A 24704-nucleotide genomic window follows, 5' to 3' on the forward strand; every position below is an offset into this window, starting at 1 on the left:
AAGAAGGAGGGGAGACATACTAAGGTGCCTAACAACTAATGCAGAATTAGAGTGTTTTCCATCCTAAATTGGTACATTTTGACAGCACTGCAAATTTGTCTCTCCGGAGAAGGTGATAAGCATCTGTGAAGGGCTGAGGCATCCCCCGATGCAAGCTATCTTCAGTAACTGCAGCACAGACGTGGGCTTGCAGTTGGTTACTATGATAACGCGGCGTTAGTTTGGGATGTAGTCCTCTTTACTGCCTTCCAAAAACATGCCCCAAAGAAACTCTCAGGTTCTTGCTAGTAACATGGGGCCTGTGATATGCGTCAGCCACTCAGTAAGCACAACTCTATGTCCTGGTCAAAACGCTGCAGTACTCTGCCAGTGCGAACTTTGAAGAGGAGAGTACAAAAATACATGTTGTTAAAGAAAAAAATCTCAAAATATGTGTGACTTGTGCTGTTTAGACAACTGCTACCCTTTCCTCTATTTTTATCACATTGCAACACTTCCTCTTTTTTCTCCATTGCTAATAGTTTTTATTTATCGTTGTTGTTCTTTCTCATCCTGGAGACATCTTCCAGCCTGATAACTTCTGAAGTAAAAATAAAACCCGGAGGAGATCTCTGCACGTTCTTTTCTGTGGCCCTGGTATATGGCCCTGCTTAAGGCCCCAGGTTACAATTTAGCAGGTTCAGAATGTGCATGAGAGACATCCAAAGCTGTTCGTTCCTGAATAGCTGCATTAGGTAAACCACTTGAGTTATGATTGACTTACTTCTTTCTGTCCCCCATCACAAAATAATCAAGCAGTTAAGACCTGAATATGCTCTACCCTCCTTTAAGAGGGAGATTTGGCTGGCTGAGCTCTAGAGGTCCCTCCCAACCTATCTTATTCTGCTAAAGTCTTACAGTTTTAAAAGACTAATAATAGCAGTCTTCATGATTGCTAAATTATGTCCAAGAAGTATGCAGTATTATAAATCCATTTTTCTCCCAGAGCTCCATTTTTTTTCCATTTATTTCACCACTCATCATGACAGGTCTTCTAGGGTACAAGTTACTTGTGAACCTGAAGAGAAGCTACTGTTAACACAACAGCATTAGTATGCTAGCATTAAGCACTGACTGTCCAGCTCTAACGTGTTATTGATTTGATCATTATTTATGTCAATATTTTTCTTTTTAAATTTTTGCAATTTAAATGCTGGAAATTATAGTCTGCTTATTTTAGAAATGAAGCTTTAATTTAGGCAACACAGTTTTGCTCTTGCTCTTTTTGAAAATGTAGAAACACTTCTAGGGTTTTGTAAAACCACACTTAGATGTAATTAATCTCCTGGGCAAGTGTAAAACGTCCTTTTAAAACCGACCAGGTCACATTTAAATGTAGTAAGTAAAACCTAGCCAAAACACTGGTGTCACAAGTTCCATGAAAAACCTGCAAAATTTATTAAATGATGTAAGTCTAAGGGTGGATCTGTACAATCTGCTAGACCTTAAGTTGTAACGTTGTAAGAGTGACAGTTTTCTAAATCATTGTGGTAATCTGTAAAAAATGCAAATCAACCAGATTCTGAAATATTCAGACACTTTAGTTATGTAAATAGTGCTATTAACACTGAACTGATTTTCCATTGTATATGCTCCCCCCAAGTATTTCAATTTATGGACAAGCATTTACATCATTCCATGTATCAATGGGTTTTGAGGTTCATTCGGCATAAGCCACTGCGTGGGAGTGCCAGTAAAGCATCTCTTTCACAGGGAAGAGCCTGGTCTGGATTTCACACAGACATCTAATTAACTGGGCCTGGATATTTCAAACAGGAAGAAATTGTGTTGAGGGCTTCTTTTTCCAAAACACCCCCCCCCCCCCAACACACACACACAAAAAAAAACTTCTGTAAAGTACATTAATTGGATTCAGCATGTCTACATTCCACCTCTGTGCCTATATCCATTAGCCTACATAAAAACCATGGCAGTAGCAGCTCAGACATTTTTTTACTACCTTGCTGTACCGATCTAGTCAGCCTGAATGTATTTTCAGGATCTAGAAATTGCAATGATCTTGGGTTCAGCCTTGGGCCAAAGGCAAAATAGCTCTCCCAGACTGAAAAGACCAGTGTAAGCTTGACATGGTTTTAAGGTCAGATAGCTCAAGATCCACTAGGGACAGAAATGAGTGCTTTTTACTGTCTGAAAGCTTGGAATTACAGCTTTTATATGTCAAAAAACATTAAGCTCTGACTAGTGTTTGTGAAGCATCTGCTGCTAGAAAGCATGGACTGATTCAGAGGTGCTTCCTGATGTTAAGGGAGGTGCCTTTCAGAACTGGAAGTGTTTCCTAATTCTGATGCTGGACCAATGAGTGCATTTTATTCTATTTTATTCTATTTTATTCTATTTTATTCTATTTTATTCTATTTTATTCTATTTTATTCTATTTTATTCTATTCTATTCTATTTTCTGAAAAGAGAAATCTTCAATGTAACTTCTTTCCCTTTGCAATATCCAGGCCCAGTTAATGAGAACATAGTTTTATTGATAAAGTCTCTTACACATCCTATCCTCTTGCTTACTTTGGTCTAAAATAGCTACGTCAGGAATGCAGAGTCACAGCTAGTTTTCAAGGCTGGGAGTCACCAGTATCATCATTTATTCTGATTTCCTGTATAACACATGGATAAAATTTCACCCAGTTTTGTCTACACCAAGTCTGCCACTAATCTGCAGAACTAAAAACACTTAGGTCCTGTGGGTATGTTCCTTCTTAAATTAGTTTCTCATGTCAGGGAATGATAACACCTTCAAGTCATCCTGACACTAGACAGATAGCCTCTTCATTAATCAGGATTAAATATCTCTTGAATCCTCTCCATCCTATTTCAAATATTAGTCTTTGCTCCCAAAAAGTTGACTGAAAATTTCTACAAATCTTATCTTCTGATGATGCCCATCATTCCACTGGAGCAAGCATCCCACATACAGCAACAGAAAAGTGCACTTCTCTTGGGTTGCAATTATTGCAGCCTGCCTACCTGTAGAAACAGGTTGCCCCTTTTCTAATATTTTAACAATCTGAGGGAACAATATAGCACTAGTTATGCTTTGAAGCATTTATTTTGCCTGAGGGACTACATACATAAATATTTCATTAATTTAAATTATAAAGAATGCAGCATCATCTAATGAAGAGGCCTTTAAATAGACAGATGGCAAGGAGAAAACTCTTCAGGGTATAGCAGGAGAAAACATCTGTGCCCCCTGGAACACTAGGCAATAGACCTCATAACAAAATAAATGCCCCCCTGCCCCGCAAATCTGAAAACCTGAGATAGAATAAAATTAAAAATCATCACTAATCAGTCATATGGGTAATATTATATATGGTAGTATTTGGGGAATTCAGCAACAACTCATTGAAGTAGGCAGTTTTGTAAGTAAGTGTGGAGAAATGTTAAAGGACTGTGATCTACTTGAAGGTCACCCTCACCTTACTATCCCTTTTTTCTTTTTTTTGACACAATGTAGAGAATTTTTTTTTTAACTCTTCCCCTTCACTAGTGAATCAATTACTATTCCTGCAGTTTAGACAGGTTTTTTTGAGACATGAACATAGACAAAGCGATCGAGTTGATGATGGTGCTTTATATAGAACTGTTGAATAAACCCATAGTGTATCTTTTTCCAAAAGGCTGTAACAGTTTAAAGGCAGTGTGAGAAAACATCCTGTGTCTTATAGCTTATGTTACACATTCCAACCATGACATAAACACTCTAGAACATTTAATGACCACCAGTGACGGAAAGTAAAATATATTTTTTCTCGTGTAAGTCAGAAAAACTGTGTGTAGTGAGTATAAAAGACATTAATTTATAATCATATTGAAGAATTTATCTACGTTAAATACCTTTTTTGTTTGTTTTGTTTTGTATTTTGGCTGCTTTGTCTCAGAGCAGCCTTGAACAGAATGGGATATTTACTGAAGCCAATGAATTCAGAGATCGTTATCTTGCACTTGGCACACCCAGATGAGGTTTTTCATATTTGTTCCCACTGGTGTACAAGAGAATCTCTAGTGAAACCTACACATCAGGAACCTCACAGAAGGAACAGAAAGATTGAATTAAATACGGCAGCTGCCCTGGTAGTCTTAACCTCAGGGGTCTTTAGCAGGTTAGACAAGCCAGCACTTGCAAATGGTGGGTAAGGGAGCTTAGGGAGCCTGGAGAAGACCAAACCTTATACTCCTCCTCAGCTACCTCCGTCTGCAGAACTTCTGTGACATGAGCATTTTCTATCTGAATATTGTTTGTCTTGATCTTATTAGCAAGGACATTTCAATGCTGCTTGTAATTCTCTGACTTCCCATTTTCTAGGACTTTCTTTCCAGATCTTCAGATGCCACAAAAATACCTTATTCCCCTGAGCAATCTCCTCCAGCATGCTGCCAAAGTGAACCCAATAGCTCCACTGCAGCTTTCACACACTGATTTACCTGCTTATGAGATCTTCATAGCAGATGGAACAATTCAACACTACCTTGCTCTTCGCTGCCTAAGACCTATCAGCAGATGGAGTTGGGCCATCGCTAGTCACCCAAATGACTTTCTCTGCCTTTCTCAAACAGCGACTCTGCAGAGTCCCAGCCTGTGGTTCACATTCACCTATCCAGCAGGAAAAACAAACAAACAAAACAGTTAGAGGAGGCATTCTAGGCTGTGTGTGTTCTGGCAGCATGACGTTGCCAATAGCTTCACCTCTGTTTCATTTTTTCATTAGCAAGCTGTTTCTGAGGCGTCTCCAGGAAAGGGCACAAAGGGAGTTTAAAGCCTCATTCAGAGAACGCAGCAGCGCTGTTTGGTTTGCAAGGCTGAAAGAAGCAGAGGATTTGGCAGGGTCAGTGCCTGTTCCATCTGTTGGTGAAGCACTCAAAAAGCCTTGCCAAGGACACTTGCAGGTAGTGCAGAGAGTAGGAGTGTTTGTTTTGCAGACTGCAAAAGGAAAAAAAGAAAGTATAATTCATCTGAACACTGGATTTTTTTTTTGTTATTGTAATTTTTTTGTCTCTTCAACAACAAGCCCAAAGGCACCCTCCATTCTGGGCCTTTTCCTGGAGCCAGATACTGCCAGCACTGAAGGGCTGATGCCGTAGAAACCAGCCACTGCAGTTAAAAAAAAAAAAAAAGAAAAGGTATGGCTCCAGTGTTTTTGTAATCTGTAGCTTCCTGCCTGCAACTCCAGGTTTTACGTTAATGACTTGGCACTTGTATCCTTTACAGTGGTTTTGTCCTTGCATTTCAGCAAGTGAAAAGATCCTCAGCTGAGGCACTTGCACAACAGGAGCCAAGCAAAGACAGTGAAAGGAGATATTCCCAGTAGAGGATCACTGTGATGTCTGACTTCCTCCACCAGCAATCTATTGGATCCAAGAGGGCTTTCAGGACGTGTTGCAAGGCTTATTTTCTCAAGATGAAGCTCTTGTCAGTTATCAGGTGTGATCTTTAACTGCTTCTTCTTTGAGGCACATAACTATCACAGCATTAGCTATCCCATGCTAAAAATGCATCATGCTATACCACGCCTGCTGTTGGAGTACTTGGTGCTTTGCAACTGTTTAAGCCACACTGCCTACCAGGACTGGAAATGTTCCTGTAAACACTGTTTGAAACAGAAGTGCCAGTGAAATCCTTCTCTTTTTTTTTTTTTTCCTCTTTTGCTTTTTAAAGTGGCCACTAATTCTATGGGATCCCTTTTCAAGTGTCACTTGTGATAACTTGAGACACCTGGGTCTCACTGACTGAAAAAATGTAATGTAAATCTGAGGGAGTCGGTGTCTCACCTGAAACTCAGTGAATACATGAAGTAAAACAAAACTCCATCCCCGTATTACTTATTTGGAGTCAGCAAAGAAATCATCCAGATGGAGGCCTGCATTCGAACTGCAGGAATGAAAAAGCCAACAGTTTTTACTGAAATATGAAGCAGTTGAGGTATGCAAGAGTTATGCAGAACCAACACAAGAGAAGCTGCCATAAAAGTCAGGGATATATGTGATCCTAATAATGCATACAGCTGGATAATAAAGTCGTGAGGAGAAATGAAATAGTTTTCCTGTGAAAACACAGAAGGAACAGGCTAAATGAAAATCAGTGGCCTGTCTAGTCATGTGTTTACGCTAATATCTGCATTCATTCAAATTATAAGAGCACATTACAATGTATCAGAAGTCTGCTATAACATGTTCTATTAAGATGATATCAAAGTACAGAGATAAATCAGTCTCTAGATGTTGAACGTGTTCCTCTGTATGGTGAAACCAGAATATCATCCTTACCAAAGAAAATCAGCTCAGAGGAGGCCTGCTTATTTAAAATGAGTTCAGATATGTCTATTATGTTTAATATAGAAAGATCCTTTAAACCTATGTAAAAAGAAAAAAAAACAAACAGGCCATATTTTACAGGAAAACAGAGAAACCTACAAAATGCTGAAATAAAGCACTAAACAATACCTATCAAAATCACATTCATTCCAGTATGAAATAAATAGATTGTAAACTTCCTCAGGAACAGATGCCACCATGGTGATGTTGGTTATCGAATCACTAACTATTAAGTGCCAGACCTCTGGCTATTAACAGCTGAAAGATGGAAGAGCTTTATTTCCTTTTTTCTTCATTACTTTTAGTTGCTAGTAATCTGCTTTAATATCACTGACAAGATCTTTCAGAATTACCTGACTTCTCAGAATGAAAGTCAGGTGCTAAACACAAAAGCACGGGAGAAATCCTGTTCTCCCTCTGCAGATTCATCAAAATGCAAACAAAAAACCTCACTCCTGTTTTGTGCCAGAGAACACTGCTTACCACAATTAGCTACCACATGCTGCATTCAAGTACAGTTTTCTTTTTTGCCTGAGTGGGGACATAGTCCTGTAGTCCTTGTTACTTCTATTGTGCCTTTGGCACTACAGAAAAGAAAAAAAAAAAAAAAAACCTATTCACCAGTGCAGAAAATAACAAAGGGGGTAGGATAATATCTTGCAGACTAGTTTTCACATAGGAAGATGTAAAGAAGGCTCAATTTCTGCCATCTGCCTCTGTGTCAATCAGGCTTTTAATGCTAGTCTGATCCTATGGAAGACCTGAAGGCAGGTTTTCTTACTGACACTGCCAGATTCCCATAAACACTCAGCATAAAATACCTTACAGTTCACAGAATGGACAGTCCAAGCTGGAAATCTGAGAAGGAATTTCTTTGGCTCCCCTCACTGCTTAACTGGAGCGGTTTTGCAGGTTTCTCACACTTCGTGATTGCTCTCTTCTTTGGGGTAGTGAGACTCTTTTACATTTTGTGTGACACAGAAGACCTAAATAATCCATTCGGTATCTCCTCCTGCTCTCCGTTGCCCTCCAGTTTAAAGGGAAAATAATCTGGTACCTCTGCTCCCCTTACAGAAACTTTTAACAAGGAGAGGGATGGAGATAGGCAGTCTCCTTTCTCTCTCCTTTATGACAGGACTGACGCACAGCAGTTCCAGTGATACTTCCTGCCAGCTCCCTCCCACAGGTGAGCTGACTGTTTCCCCCATGTACTGATAAGTTTGCAGTGATTAGTATTGCTACTAGGGATAGCAAAGAACCGATGTCCTGCATCTCACTCCCCACTTTCGTTTTGTTTTTCCTAAATACCACTCAGGGCAGGGATGACTTTGATATGCTGGGTAGTAGTTAGCATTTTAAATATGGATCTCCTATTTGTTAACCATGTAACATCTACTTCATTAATGCAATTATGTTCTCTTTCTTCCTCTTAAAAACAAAACAAAACAAAAACAAACAAAAAAAACCACCACCACCACCACAACAAAACCGTTACATAAGATCTGGGCTATTATAGTTGACTGATGACTGAGAAAACCCAATCTTTTAAGACAGAAAGGGAATTAAACTATTTATATTTCATGTTGTTTAGTTTCCATCCCTGTTCTAGCCCCTAAGAAACTACTTCTGATGACACCCACTGTCTTCACTGATTTCTCGATTAGAGCAGTAGTTGCAGTATCTCTGTAAGATGGTGCAATCACAGATGGATCAGCTGGAAGCATTTTTAATTTCTGCATTCATTCAAGTCAAGAACTGCTAAACTGCTGGGACAGGAGAAATTATGAAATCTAACCATCTTGAAGGCTTTTTGAAAGCTTTTGCATTTCCAGTCAAACTGAAAAGGTTTCAGAGTAAAAACAATAAAGCTGCTGTGGGATACAATAAACTACGCTGAAGTAAGATTTTCATCTTCCCTGAAAACATGCAAACTTGTTTGTGCAAGGGTACGTGGAGAGAGAGAACTTCTGCTCCCTTAACTTGTCAAGCACCTTTTTGAAACAAAAGGGAAGAGTAGAAGGGGAAGCCATAATCAAGAAGAAAAAGGTAGAAAAAAAAGGGGAAAACGGACATAAGGTAGAAAAATTGTGTGGCCAAGGCTCAGTTAGAGTTGTAGCTGGCCTGTACTGTGGATGACAATACAGAGAGCTCTTTTAAATATGGTAACAGCAAAATGAGGACCAGAGAGACAACACTGGTCCATTACTTGATGAGGATGGTAACCTCACAAATACAGACGTAGAGAAAACAGAGATGTTTAATGCCTTCTTCACCAATGACTGATACCACATCACACCAATGATGGGCCCTGGGACCCCCAGAGCCCTGAGTTGGAGGATCACAGCTGTGGTAATGATAAACTCCCTGCCAACCCGAAAGTTGTGTGGGATTTGCTGCTCCACATGGATGCATGTAACTTTATTGGACCCAATGGGATTCATCCCAGGGTACTCAGAGAGATGGCAGATGTCACTGTGAGACCTCTGTCAATTACTGTTCAATGGTCTTGGGAATCTGGAGAGGCCCCAGTCCATGGGAAGTTTGCAAATGTTGCTCTAAATTTCAAGAAATGCAAGGAAGACGACCCTGGTAAATACTGGCCTATCAGTCTCACTTCAGTGCCTGGTAAAATGATGGAGATTATTATAAGAGTTACTGAAAAACGTTTGAAAGACAGTGCAGTTACTGATTGCATCCAACACAATTTCACAAGGGGAAAGACCTGTTTAATTAACTTTTAAAAGCTTACCCACCTAGTTGACCAAGGGAAGTCAGGAAATGTAGTATTTTGGATTTCAGCAAAGATTTCAGTCCTGTTTCTCACAATAGGCTTTGGGACTAAATGTTCAGCATACAGCTAGACAAGAATATAATACCATGAGTGGACAACTGGCTGACAGGTGGGGCTGAAAGGGTTGGAGTGCATGGGGCTACATCAGGCTGGCAGACGGGCACTAGTAGGGTTCCCCAGGGCTCCGTTCTGGGGCCAGTTCTCTTCAGTGTTTTCATAAATGACTGGCAGATAGGACTCAAATACATACCATCAAAGTTTGCAGGTGATATGGAATTAGGAGGAGGTGTTGAATCCCTCCAGGGTGGACAGGCCTTGCAAAGAGATCTTGACTAATTAGAGGGCTGGGCAATCACCAACAATTTGAAGTTTTCCAAGAGCAAGTGGCAGATTCTGCACCTGGGATAGAGCAGCCCTGGTTGGACGTACAGAGAGGCTGGAGAGCAGCCCCACGGAAAGGGATCTGGGGGTTCTGGTTGGTGGCAAGTTGAACATGGGCCAGCAGCGTGCCCTGGCAAACGAAAGGGCCAACTGTACCGTGGGGTGCATCAGGCGCAGCACTGCCAGCTGGTCGAGGGAAGGGATGGTCCTGCTCTGCTCTGCGCTGGTGTGGCCACACATTGATCTGTCTGCAGTTTTGGGCGCCACAGTATGAGAAGGACAGAAAACTATCAGAGCGCCTCCAAAGGATGGCTACAAAGATGGTGAAGGGTCTGGAAGACAAGACGTATGAGAAGTGACTGAGGTCCCTTGGTTTGCTCAGCCCAGAGCAGAGCAGGCTGAGGGGAGGCCTCATGGCGGCCTGCAGCTCCCTCACGAGGGGAGCGGAGGGGCAGGCGCTGAGCTCTGCTCTCTGGGGACAGCGACAGGACCCGAGGGAACGGCATGGAGCTGGGACAGGGGAGGGTCAGGCTGGGGGTTAGGGAAAGGTTCTGCACCCAGAGGGCTGTCAGGCACTGGGACAGGCTCCCCAGGGCAGTGGGCACAGCACTGAGCCTGCCGGAGTTCAAGAAGCCTTTGGACAATGCCCTGAGATACATGGACTGAGTTTTGGGTGGTCCCGGGCAGATCTAGGGGTTGGACTTGTTGATCCTTTGGGTCCCTTCCAACTCAGGATATTCTGTGATTGTACGGTTCTATCAAGAACATACAGAGCTGCAAATCTGACCAAACCCAAGAAACATACCTGGTCAGTCACACCCATCGATGGGTTACCAATGAACTGCAGGCAAAACAGAACTTTGAATATGCTGAAGGATGCAAGGATCTGGGATATCTGAGGGGTGTTGGAGGATTTATGCACAGAGAGTAAGGTTCCTATTTCCTTTTACCTCAGAAACAGCCATACTGCTTTTCAGTAGCAAAGCTGTCCCCATAAGGAATGAAATTAGGTCAACAGATCATCATCAGCTACTAAATTTTCTCAGCTCCAATTATATATCTGCAGCTGTGATAAATCTCCCTGTCTAAAATCACATCATCTGCAATACAGCCAAACACACACACAGATGTACTCACCTGACCTGACACTATAGAACTGTGATGTCTTTCAGTCTTACTTTGTTTCATGTCTGCACAAGTTTAATTAAAGATGTATGCTTTTAACTTTATGATGGATAATGATGATAAACAGCTGGACTGATCTCTCACTTCCTGCCTTCTGTCTGACTCTTCTCTTGCTAATCACTCATTGCCATGGAAATCACTAAGCGCACTTTCAATTACTTCACTTTTTCCAATCAGAGGGACCTAGCAGAGAGATTAATACTTGTGTTTGAACACTTATATTTAGAAGGAGAACAAAAGCAAGACTTCTGAAACCTCATTGATTCTGCAGCTAAAAATCTTTGCTATCTACCTTGTCCTTTGTGACATAAGCCACCAGGAAAGGTTATTTTAGTCAAAGAAATACTGATACTGCAGAGCATGTCAGAGGTGAGATAGCATACATGCAAAAGAAATAAAAGAAAAGCTGCCCCACGTTAAAAAAATGTCCTTCCCTTCTGAATGCTCCACTTTAAATGATGAAAAGCACTTACCCTCCAAAGGTTGTCTTCTTCCCTTAGACACATCTTGACACATCATTTCCATTTCCTTTCTTATTTTTTTTTTCCTCTACCACATACTGCAGAAAATAAGTCCTTCAGATATTTTGTTACAAACAAAGCTGTGAATCATGGCTTGCTTTTTAAAAGAGTATGAAATCCAGACTGCAGGGGAACAGCCAGGTGCTCCATACCTTTGAGAAAACAGACAATGCCACCACTGTTTTCTGACACAAATCAAGTGAGTTCTAAAGGTTTTTGTATGCTTATGAGTAGCTGGGTAGCATTTACGTTTATTACAACTGGAAAATAGTGGAAGATTTGAAGCCCTACACCAGAGAACAACAACAAATATTATAGAGTGCAAGTAGAAGAGATGATGATGCAAACACATTACATTTTTCAACTCTTTTCACATCAGTAATTCATTCCTTGCACATGCATCTGATGAACATGGTATCAGGATTACGAGACGACCCAAGAAACATCTAAGTAAACATAACAATTTTTGGACATTGAATTCCAGTCATGCCCTCTAAAAAATTTAAAATATACAGTTGTCTAACCGTATTTAAAGAATCTTTCACATAAGCTGTTATATTGAAATAACCTAATAGCCATGTCATATATTAAAAAAATAAAATAGAGAGAGGGGGAAAAAAGGAAAAAAAAAAAAGGAAAACCCACAACATTCTGGTAATAATAATGTATTTACACAGCAAGAATCTCACTTATTTGGATAACAGCCTGAAATGAAAGCTATTTAAAGAGCTATTGATTGCCCTGATACACAAAGAATGAAAAGAAATTTACAGCATTAACTGAAGTCTATGAAAGACATCTTAACATAGAAGACAATTTTGATATGAAAAAAGAGCATTTTTTGATAAATGAAAGCTTAAAACTATACATAAAGTAGCATGCTATCTGAGGAACATAACTGCAGATCTAAAAACTCATACCGTCTTAATGCACATATATTTACAGAATTAGAAAGTTTACAAAAATAATGAGTATACCCTCAAGCACCTTTTCAGCCAGACCAGATTAGGGGTCATCTGCGTTTTCTTCATCAGGGAGTTCCATAAAATTTGTGCAGCAAATTTTATATTCTAAAGGCAACCAACTGGGATCAATGTAATGCAGTTCTATATTACAGCTATCTTGTCTCTGAATGAAGCAAAGCGTACTTTTTGAACGTAAAAAGGCAGATACCTAGTTTCAAGATTTTAAGCTCTCTGAAATTTATTCCATTCAATTATAAAAGCATTTAAAAAAGGGAAGCACTTCAGTAAACAGCATGCTGAAACTTGAAGATGTTACAGTAACACGAACTTCATTCAGCTGCCCAGGTTCATTGAACTCTAAACAGTATAGCCAGATGTCTATTGTCAAAATCAAATTTCTTAACAAGTACTACTAGTGTGCATCTTCATCCTTTCATAAACTAAGCTCAAACAAAATATGTAAGAATGCAACTGAAAAAGCCTTACTCGTTGATGCTCAAACAAACAATAAATTAAATCGGCTGACATCACATAAATTCATGGAAGATGGTGCAGTTCCTGTTAAAAGAAGCTTATCACCAAAAAGAGATAAGCAGTAAGTAGGAAGGGTATCTGTTAACAATGATATTCGACTCCACGGTAAATACACTGACACAGAAAACAGAGTTTTTAGGAGATGAAAACTTTATTTAAAAATTGCCAACATGTAACAAAACCAATTTTACACTATTTTCCATTTTCTACAGAAATACAATAACTTACAGCTGTGCTTAGTACATTCTATCACTAATACATAAAAAAACAAGTCTGCTGATAAATAAGTGAAAAAAAATCCATTTATCACCACCACCACTAAAATTGTACCTGTAAATTTTGGAAGACATCTGCATAGAATGGTTAGGGCTCTAGGGAAGTTCTTTCTTTTTTAAAATATATTTTGTACTACTAGAATATGTAAAAATATAATTAACATGCAATAGAAAATACTCAAGATAAACAAGGTAAAACCCTGTGTGCACAACTGGAAAGCGATGTTAGGATGTCCTCCTATGTTTCTAACTAGACACCAGAGATCTGAACATTTTATATGGCGGAATTTCAACTTCCCTTTACAGCAAAGCTAGGTTTATAACGATGAAAATCTGTATCTGGCTAGGTTCCACTGGAGAAGGATTAAAAAGAGGAAAAGATCTAGTACTAGATAACAACAAATAATTCTAGAACATCTCAAATCAACATTAAGTAGATGTATTTTAAAAAGTAAATTTGTTACCTAATTATAAGCATCTGTGAGATGACAGTGTGACAAACGTGCAGTTTACTGTTGCACCATAAACGTATACAGCACACTTTGAGAACAGTAAAACTTAAGCCATTCACGATTTATTTAAGACTTTCTTCCTTCAGTGTTGCACTAATTATTACGTCACCTAAAAGCTTACCATTTGTCCCTAAGAATTTTGCACACACGGTCACTGACCTATATGCAATACCTCCTAGAACTCTTTATGTGTTACTGTGTTAGCACACAGGTACAAAGTATGAAACTTTTTTCAACTACAAAAACAGAAAAGTTTTCGTAGCTCTTGATACCTGGGTAGTAGCCATGTTTGTCTCTAGCTGCCCTTTTAAACCAATAATAGTCCAGAACCTGAACAGTTTTTCCTCAACCACAGCACTAATGAATATACATTACCCTAACAGCTTTTATTTTTGAAGTTGTAAATATGACGATCTGAAGTCACTTACAATCCATCACAGTACGTATGTCAAAGCTACCATGCAGTGACTGATGCCCTCTCTGCAGTATGGCCTGATTCTTTGCCAGTGAAATCAGAGGGAATTTTGTCACTCATTTTAACAGAAGTAAAAATGATCTCTTCTACCTCGTAACCAATGACAAGATGCACAGGAACAGCACAAAGCTGTGCCAGGGGAGGATCAGACTGGACATGAGGAAAATTTTCTTTACTGCAAGGGTGGTCAAACACTGAAACAGGCTTCCTGGAGAGGTGGCTGATTCTCCCGTAGTGTTCAAGAGGCATTTGGACAATGCCCTTATTAATATACCCTAACTTCTGGTTAGCCCTGAAGTGGTTGGGCAGCTGGACTTGGCGATCTTTGTAGGTCCCTTCTAACTGAACTACTCTGTTCTGTTCTATTCTAAAATCAAGCATGCAAACTGGCAACAAACTACTATATCCTGCAAATTGTTTCTGTGAAATGACTCTAAAGGTTTTATTACTTGCTCATACTAAACCTTCTGATCTAATGAAACCCCAAATTAAGTGAACCAAAATTGTACATATCTGCTCAGGGCTTCCTATAAATCCCTTCTGCCTTCCCACCCCACGAATAAGATAAACTGAAAGAAACATATATGAGCAGAAAATGCCCCTGCTTTAAATTTTGAATGTAAAATGATAAGCAGTATTTTCAATAATGCCTTGTGATTTCAGGTGCTCATTTTAGAACATTTGGAATGAATGGCATTGTCTAGGTGAAAAGAGTAAAGGTGCTAGCATTTTGAAAAAAAAAAAAGAAAAAGAAAAAAAAAAGAGCCCCGTAAGAGAGATATTTCAAATCCCGTAGTTCAAAACCAGAAGGCATTCAAAATGATGAGTAACTTAAAGAATTTTTGATGTGACTTTTTTTTTTATCATAAAGACAATATGAGAAAACACTGAAAATAACGTACCAAAAGAACTATTTGATGTCTGTAATTCAAATATCAATTTCAGTTGCCAGCCTGTGTCTCACATCCTCTTTCTATTCTCCTCTGATGCTAAAGCAGTTCATCAAAAATGTGCCTTTTTCCTCCCGGGGCGCTCTTGTAAGCTATCTGGCAAGTAGGACACCAACTGAACACTTCCCAGTCCTCCCAGTCTGCAGAACCTTGCCAGTTCTTTCACTGTCTCAAACATTAGCTATAAGCACTTGGAACAAACACCACCACGAATAATTTGGTCTGTGGATGTACACGTTTGCCCAAGAATCATAAAAGGAAGGAAGACGAAGCCACAGAGGGGAAGAGAGATCTTGCTGCTTTCAGAAAACCTTGACACTGGCAATTATCTTTCTGGAATCAGAGACTTAAGACAGGTCTTCCATGGAAGAGTTCTATTCACAGATCATCAGCATTACACAAAAATAGCCATAGGTGGGAGACTTTGCCTTTTTTTTTTTTTTTTTCTTTTTTTACAGGACGTTACATGAACACAGCTCTGCTGCCATTCATCCACCTGTACATATACACATGCTTACTGTGGGAGAATAAATATCTATAATTTGTTCCCAGATCTCTACTAATGAAAAAAAAATCCCTGAAAATAATTAATTCTATAACAAAGTAGGACCAGTGAAAAATGAACTTAATGCTTTATAATCACTACCCTGTAGAACACTGTTCACTTATTGGATTACTTTCCAGTGTTTTACTGTTCTCTTATTCTTTCTGCTACAAAACTTACCATTTATCTAATTTATCAACATTGGAAATAAAAAAATTTACAATGGTCACAAATGTGCATCTGAGAAATTTTTATAGAAAAATATTGCAAAATAGTGTTTAAAAACAACCGTTTTTCCTAATATGAAAGCTGTGAGAATTAAATACTTTTTCACATATCTTGATAAAATAAACATTTTGCCCTACGTAGAATAGTATTTTGATGTACATGAGAGTGCTACAAAATTAGTGCTTAATGGCATACTTAAATACTGTAGTGCTATCACTATCATGAATCTTAATGCTACTTAAAACCATTTAAGACATCCACTATTTTTTATTACATGAAGTTAAACAATACATTCCCAAACACATTTTACAAGATAGTTACCCAGTTTTAAATGTAGACGCTTCAAAAAAGAACTGGAACAAAAGGGAATTAACATAGTAGGTATAAACATATTTTATCTTATAAAAAAAAAACAACAAGTTTTGGTACCTTGCATCATTTATGTGACTTTTCAACAGGTAATAACGTAATCTATACTCTGCTTAAAACAAACAACAGAAAGAAGAAGAAGAAGAACAACAAAAAACACACCGAACTTATCTATTCATTCTACACAGCCATTCATTCAGGGAATCATAATGTATTAGTGACATACCAATTCCCAAAGGAACATACAGGAATACCTCATCCAAGAAAAGCTCTTTGTTTCACCATAATTACATTCTATTCAGAACATGTCCTGTGAACAAAATACACGCCTCCTATTTGCTGTGGGCTCTTCCCCACCTCCACCTATATAGAAGGATTAGCAGCAGGTTTAAGATGGTGCAGAAAAAGATGCTTAATAAACTAGACTTCAGGTAAGAGTTCCGCTCTTCAGAATAGAATCATAGAATCATTTAGGTTGGAAGATCATCTAGTCAAACCTTTGAGTATTTACATCATCAATGAACATACGCCAGCTACCAACAACTAAAAGCATTGTTAATTCTAATATTGGCTCCTAACAAGTTTTAAAAAAAAACAACAACTGAGATACGTAGCATGTCAACACAGATACAGAGTAAAAAGCTTACCATCATTACAACTATGCCCATGTAAGATACTCAGCGGTACACTGAATAGCCTACTGAATTGTACTAGGAAATTTAGAGAAGAAACACAGCAACTCCCAGGAGCTTCCTGCAAGACTACAACAGTAATTTAAGATACAGAATAAAAATATGATGTAGATGAGATGGTAAGGTACAGTATTAGTGTGTGGGTAGATATAAAACACTACACCAGACAAAAAAATGTCAAAAGCCGGTTACTACACGTTTAGCATTCAGGTTTTATTTTTAAATCAATAATTATAAACTGTAAAAATGTACCCTAATTCACTATGATTGACTATGCCCTGAGAAGTAACATTACACACTAAGTAAAAGCCACTAGAAAGTGTCAGGTTTATACTTGAAAAGCATAAACTGTCTACAAGAAATTTCTTGGAAGCACATATTTCCTCCATTTTTTTTTTTAGCAATACTTCGCTTTTTCAGAGGAAAAGACTAATGAAAGCTTATGCTAATTCTAGTTTTCCCAAATTTAACTACAACCTGAAGCATCTACCACCGCACCCTTTGTCTTTTTTTTTTTTTCCCTTCAACACCCCTCCCAACACACCCTTAAACTGTTCTGGGGAAACTAGATGGCTTCATAGATAAAGCTTTTCACCTCTGAACGAGGGTTTAGGCCTGGCATGTGGTTTTCAAAAAAACTGAGCCTGATGAACTCCCCTTAAGGACATTAATCAGAGCACTTTTTGGGAGGTAGACAGAGTTATCTAAACATGAAATGAGGCCACCTCACCAATGCTTTGCTACATTCTTCTTTTGCTGGTTGGAAGAATAGACAAGAAGTTCTGAAGGAAACATACGTCTGAACACATGGCAAAAAAGAAGGAAAATTTTCTTAGACAGGGACACTGACCTTCCTTTGAAACTAACTTGAGTGTTAAGTGCATTTGAGAATAGGTGATTTATCCCCTCTTATATCTAACATTAAAAAATAGTAAGTTCCAATTGTAAAGAACTCTTATCCCCAAATGAATACAAGACAAACATACATTTAAAAGTCACATCTACATTTCACTTCACTGCTTGATTTCCAGAATTGCTCTAGAACATACAACCCAACAGTTGTGGTTTTTTTTTTGTCCCTACACTAGAGTGCAAAGGTTCACTTTCTACCAAATACAAATAAAATCTAAGGATCATTACTCCCTCACTGAAGGCAAAACAAAGCAAAAAGCCTCGTCCAAAAATTCAGTCCATCAAATCTCTGAAGACTCACTGCTTAAATTATTCTGTGGTAGTCACATTTTGTTCATTGTACTATGTTATTCTGAAAAAGTATGCTTGCCAAGTCTGGCTAGACAGACAAGCTTCTCCAAGATCCTTTGTTTCTGCTCATCAATATTAGACAATACTGCTTAAAAATTAATTATCTACTTAGTAAAAAATTCGATCCTATCCATAAAGACTAGCTACATGTTCTAGTGAAGTAGGACTAGCACAAAACTAGAAATGCCAGAAATTTTGATTGTAGAACAGATTCTAAGCTTTCTTACCATATTATCACTTTGCTTATTTGTCTTAAAATAAGTTCTATATAAGTTAATTAAACTGTGTAAACTATTTACTTTTCCCCATATTTAAATGACACAAGGATTTGATTGTATAAAGAATGTAAGAAGTCAACAAAACTCTAATATGCAGGTTTAAGTAGATTAACAAATATTAATCAGAGCAGCTATAGTGATGTGCTCCAACATTAACATTATACAGGTTTATTGTAGCTATTTTTAATGCTGCACATGTTGCTCCAGTGACTGTAACACACAAGATACCAAATGCCAGTGAAATAATAGCTAATGTATGTAGCAGCAGCAAATTCAACCCATTAAAACCGTGATTCCTTCCATTCTAATTTCTGCAGTTTCAAATTATATTTGTTCCTCAAAACCCTTTCTTTCTAGCACAAATAAATTTCTAGAAGGATTAATCCAGTGAACAAAAAGAACGTGCATCAATGCAAGTGACCTACTACAGTAGAAGATAAGTTCAGTAAAGATGCTGAATTCTATATGAAGATGTTTGAAGATGTACAAGGTTTGATTTTATAACTGAAGGAACTTACAATAGAGAGTTAGAGCCTTGTGTTCTGCAGTTTCTGTTGGACATTTGCTCCATGAAATAGAGAAGATTAACATTAAAATGCTCTGACCTCTGAAATACAAAGTGACTGAAATGCATTATCTGAAGGATCTTTACACAGTAACCTCTATCCATGTTAACTGCCAATGCCCTGGAGCTACTTTTCTTGCTGTAAGTCATGCCCAAATGGGACTCTGAACTAATATTGAATGGCCAAATAGGTGTGTCCCAAAGATCATAGTTCCAGAACATTATACCATTGTGAGTTTAATACAATTTGCTGGAAGTATCTCTTCATTCATTTCATGTAGGAGGCTTCAAGACACTGACAACAAGAAATAATTTAGCTATCTATTTTATTCATCCCTATAACTTACATTGTTACAGTGAAAAAAATTAAAGCCTTTTTTTTTTGTCAGCTTACTGTTTGCATGTCTTTCCAAATGGAAAACATGACTTGTTTCAATCAAATTCATTTCCATTGTTTACTTTTCTGTGTGGCAGTCTATTCTGAAAACATTTCTAAAAGCAGCAATTCTCATTGGATTAAAAAAAAAAAAGGAATTTTTCCATCAGGTATAGGTTTTAAAAATTCACACTTTGGATTCGTTCTACAGTCACCAGTGTTCTGTGCAAGTAATAAAAATATGAGCACCATCTCTAATCAGAGCTCTCAGAACATCTTCCAAGCACAAAAGCACAATGAAACTCTATTCAGTTATGTAGGACCAAATCTTGTCTTCATACAAGCATGCATAACTCCTGCTGACAAAAATAGGAACTGCACAGATTCATTTGAGGGCAGTTGTTTGATCTTAAGCGTTTATGTCAGGAAGACTGTCAAATTCAATAGCACAGTACTTCCATGATTTAGCTCCAAGAAAGCCAAGACTCCAGATTATAGGCTGGAAGAAATGTACTATGGGTTTCAAGTCAGGGTCTGGCATAAATCTTGCAAGTTCTTCTAAAAGCCTCAATCACTCCAGTGCAAGAAGGGAGCATTTCTTCCCTCCCACAGTTTCAGAAACATTTCTTATCCTGCTCCCACTTCTCAGTCTTCTGTCTGCTTCTGTTCTTATGAGGAGGTAATTTTTGCAAAGGTAAACAAAGAAAATGCAACTAAGTTACTGTCTAACTAACCAAGGACCACAAATATGGTCCTTAATAGACTGCCAGATGATGTCACACTTTGCAAGTTCATACTAGTCGTTAATGGGATATCTGTAATCAAGCTGACCCAGGCTACTGCACATGCCTTAGTGTATCTTTCATACGCAAAACATATCGTATCTTCTAGGATGGGTGTAGCTTCTTGCTAGAGTTGGGTTGACTCTAGTTTGTACCTGAATGTACCCACGTTTCAGTGGTCACACAGAAAACATCTTATGACCTAATAACCCTCTCAAGCCATTCCCACACCTCTTTCACACATCAGCTACATTATTCTGCAACTAAAACCATCAACCAAGATGGCATCTCAGATCATCTCAAAACAAACAGCCATAATCTCCCTGCCTTTACAGAGGAAGATGTAGACGCTGACAGAGACAAAGCTTTGCCATGCAGATCCTCAAGCCTAAGTCAGATGTATCTAGGTACTACAAACGGAAGAGCACATATTTAGAAATGTCTCTGTTTGCTACTTTGTGGCTGAAATGGATTATGAACATCCTCTTTAAGACCAGAGGAAGTCAATTTTTATTCTGAAATGCATGAGTAACCTCTATCCACCAAATTATTTAGGACTGTTCGAATTCCACATCTCAAGTGCCTTTTTTCTTTTCAGGTGATAACTTTTTTGAGCAGGCTACCTATCTTTCAGTCCCTTGTTCGTGCTCTCTCTCTCCGCCCAACAGAAACAGCAGCTTAAAACTTATTGTAGTCAGGAGGCACTTTGGGCAGGAGAAATATACAGCAATTTTGGCGAAGACTCTAGCTTGAAAATCTAATACCCTCAGTGAATATTCTCTGTTTGGAACAGAGGCGACGTTGCCATTGTACAAACCTCTACAGTTGTACAATATTTCTCCCGTTAAAAATCCCTTATATAGACAACTCCTAAAGAAACAACAAAATAAACCATTCATGTTTAATTCCACCAGAACAGAAATGTATATCAAATCCCCTTAAAATTTATAGTTATGTAAACAGAGGTCCTACGGTTGGAGAAGTGCAATGAAAGAGGGTTCCATAGGGGAAAAAAAAAAAAAAAAAAACAGAAACAAAACAAACCACTGAAGCCCTGCAGAAGAACAAAAGTGAAGAGACAGCTCCCTCCTGCTGTCTTTTTTTGAATTGTACAGTCTCAACAACCAGTCAGCAGAATTACTTTTTAGTCCACCATCTTTTGGATTTGTATGGTGTTGGTTAAGTACAAGTTATCAATTTGTGACTTAGCAGGCTGATATTCTGTAGTGTACGTAATACATTCAGAAATGTATATCAAGTGTCATTAATTCTGGATTGTTGAGGTAAAATAAATAAATAAATACAAAGTAGGAAATGAAGGTAAAGAAGTCTGTTCTATGAAAAATATTTCCAAATATAGCTCTGACTGTGTGTGTGTGCTTGTGACAGAAAATAGTTAATTTTCATGCATCTGCTTTTCAAAATTTCAATTTCATATACTTTCTTATCAAACTTGTGACAACTAATGGGGGAAAAAAGTTACAATAATAAAAGGTATGACTCCAACACCATTACTTCCTCAAGGAAGAAACACTGCAGTCTGGTGTTCTGCCAAAGGTAGCTAATACAAACGTAATAGCACTCACTGAATATAGTCTGAATCCAATACAGTTTTAGCACGATCCAGTATAGTAAAGAGGAAAAACCTGGAAACAGGTTAAGCTGGTACTGACAAATCCTCTTATTCTTTTTCCAGACACTCTGTTTCAAAAGCAGACTTTTTTTTTTTCTTAAAAGCCACATGATTCAGAGTCCACCTTAATGCAGAAGTTAAAAAATAAGACAATGGCATGGTAGGAAGCTGGCACACAGGTAGAAAAAGAGTGACTTCTTAAAAGGTTAAAGAACGACAAACTGTAGTTGCTTAGTAAAAAGGTATGCCAGTTCTTTAATAAATAAAGTGACAAACTTCTACTCTGAGTATCAATTTTAGGACTGACCATTAAAAGAGTGAGAAACACATGGTTAGCTAACGCTTGCAATGAAGACATGCGTTTGTGTCTGAAAAGAGAATATTGCACTAAAAGAACAACCCTGAAGGCTTTAAACACTTCCTTCACTGACCTAAAAAAGTAACTAGCCATTTCCTATAAGCAGTAGCAAACCTGGCTTGGTCCGCATCTCTGCAAGTTGATAAAACTTTATCAATGAACCGGTATTCTGTTTCTGGCCCAATACAGTCCTGCAAAGGACCACGCTTCAGCCGTTTTGTTTCTTGAGTATAACCTTGTTTGCTGCTGGATTCACTCAAACCATCAACATCCATAGCTTGTGCCATGTGACGTGTTGCAGGACAGGGGTGTGAATTTTGAAAAGCTTCATCACTGCTGTCCACAGATGACACAACCGCACTCACAAGAGGAAGTCTATTGCCTAGGTGGTGCTGAAGGTAGAACACACGCCTTCTTCAGAGGAAAAGAAAGAAAGAAAAAGAAAAAAAAAAAGTCATACACTGAAAACAATATGCTCTTGCTCTTGAACCAGTTTATTTGCCACCCCACCACATTTCTCCACAAACACACAGGAAAGCTGCTTATTGAAAGCAGAAAGAGTGTGATAACCTCAAGCTGAATGACTGTAAAGGAACCATTGTACTTTTCTATGCCTATCTCAATAATAAAATTTGCATTACCATCCAGCAAGTCATTCCTCATGCACCGTCAAAGGACATGTAAAGTTCACCTCTTTCCCTTGCAAATAGGTGTCACTGCACAAAATCTGCTGTCACAGTCAGACTGTACAAAACAAGCTCATCTGAGGCATTGCGCATTAAGTAACTTTATGCAGGAATGAAGATAAAGCGCACAGGCAATGGAAAGGGACACATGCCTGTGTTGTAGCTGTGCCAAAGCTGAACAAAAAGACAGCTTCTGTATCTCCAGAATGATTTTAATCTAGGAACTTCACAGACATGCATCATGTACGGATTCTCATATCTTGTCAGATCTCATGGTTAGAGAGCCCAACTCTTTATCAAATTGTAGAAATTTCAACACAGCCTCTCTGTTCAGCCTAGACAAGACTTGTTGAAGAAACCAGCAGAAATTTAACGACGGAAAGCAACTGTTGCATGCATATAATTGCATGTATGTAACAGCTGGTCTCCCTCAAACCCCACAAATGATCTTCTGTTATTACTAAACAGTAGGAATACAATCCTGTAAACAACCGATCTTAGATTTTAAGAAAAATAAGGGATATTGTACTTAGGAAGGGTACCAGATCAACTCATACAGCACATATATCTTTAGCTCTCATTACTGTAACAGCACACAAACACCCTGTGCAGCTTTGCCACTGTGCTTTCCAAGTAAGCCAAGCCTGCTAGTTAACACAGCGCAGATAAAAACTAAAATGATACATATTCATTCATTTTGCCTAGCATATAAAAAAAAAGTCTCAGTGTCACTTTGGCAAACCTGCTGTTACCTTGTTAGGCATATACGCATGGCTAGCAAAGCAGAAGTTCTGCAGATGATCCTTCAGCCATCTTTTGCTTCATCTTTTGCCCTGTATACCTTTTGTGTATGATAAGACCAGCTAATAGCATCTTGCGTCTTTTGCACAAACTATACGGACAGGCAGAGCTTATGCCAACAAGAAATTTAACCCAATCAAATTTTCCATTGAAGAGCTTTGATTATTCTCCTGAATGTTTTCCAAAGACTCAAGACATGGTAGCTTAGAAATCTTCTGTTGAGTGGTACCTTTAAAAATCAGAAAAACTACTTGTCTGGAAATATCAGGCAAGGAACAACCCAACAATCAGAAAGATACTCCGTCGACAAAGTCCTCTTACCTGTGACACCACAAGGTTTCATGCCCTGGGTAAGTGTCAATCAGATCAGTGCAGAGATCCAACTCCTCCTCTAAATAGTGGGGGATATCCACGCTCTGCTCCTCCGCACAGGCAGCTTCTGCCCCTTCACCTTCTTCCTCCTTTTGAAGACTAGGGTTTTGCTCATTTACCATTTGATTTTGTACCAGTGTATTATCATCATTCACAGTTCTGCTTATCAAGGATTTGAGTAAGAACTGGCGATAATGAAATCCACTGTGGTCTGAGACATGCATGGATACCCAATATTTAGTGGAAGTAAGTTCATCAAGGAGAATCTGAAACAAAAAGCAGCAACAGTCATCAACCAGTATAAAAGAGGAATTTACCACCATTGCTTCTGTGTTGAGGGCAACCCTCTCTTCCAGTGTTTTCACAGATTATTGTCAGTGTGGTTTAAGAACAAACACAGAAAAATGTGTTTAATTTAAGAACAAACACAGAAAAACAAAATAACCACAGAACCTTTTCCCTTGTGTGCTGACAGGTATTCCCCTAAAGAAATTATACTTATTTCAAACTCTGAAAAGATAGGTGTCACAGCAACCCACAGGATCAGGAAAACAAAGAAACAAACAGCAACAAAAAAGAAAACAACAACAACAAAACTCTTATGACAAGAAATAAGCAGTTGTTAAAACCTCAAAATGGCTAGGAATAAATACTAGGTAGAGGGTACATCAAACTACATGGATATTATTCATTAGAATTATTTTATTTTTGCCTAGTGAATGATGGGTATTTGAGATTAAAAAAGGAAAAAAGATTCAAAGTAATTTACACTTCAATTTTTCAAAACAGA

General features: G+C 38.4%; 1 protein-coding gene across 1 annotated transcript in view; it reads right to left on the reverse strand.

The window, feature by feature from the left end:
* Positions 1 to 17300: 17300 nt before the first annotated feature.
* PTAR1 (protein prenyltransferase alpha subunit repeat containing 1) overlaps positions 17301 to 24704 on the reverse strand; it is a 32530-nt gene continuing 25126 nt past the window's right edge. The window contains exons 6-7 of the mRNA XM_048049682.2: positions 23864 to 24180; positions 17301 to 22469 (exon numbers count right to left, since the gene is read on the reverse strand). Coding sequence (XP_047905639.1) covers positions 22121 to 22469; positions 23864 to 24180 — 666 coding nt within the window. The 3' untranslated portion in view covers positions 17301 to 22120. The remainder of the gene's footprint in view (positions 22470 to 23863; positions 24181 to 24704) is intronic.

The sequence above is a fragment of the Anser cygnoides genome, chromosome Z, assembly GCF_040182565.1.
Source record: "Anser cygnoides isolate HZ-2024a breed goose chromosome Z, Taihu_goose_T2T_genome, whole genome shotgun sequence".
NCBI classification, from domain to species: Eukaryota; Metazoa; Chordata; class Aves; order Anseriformes; family Anatidae; genus Anser; species Anser cygnoides.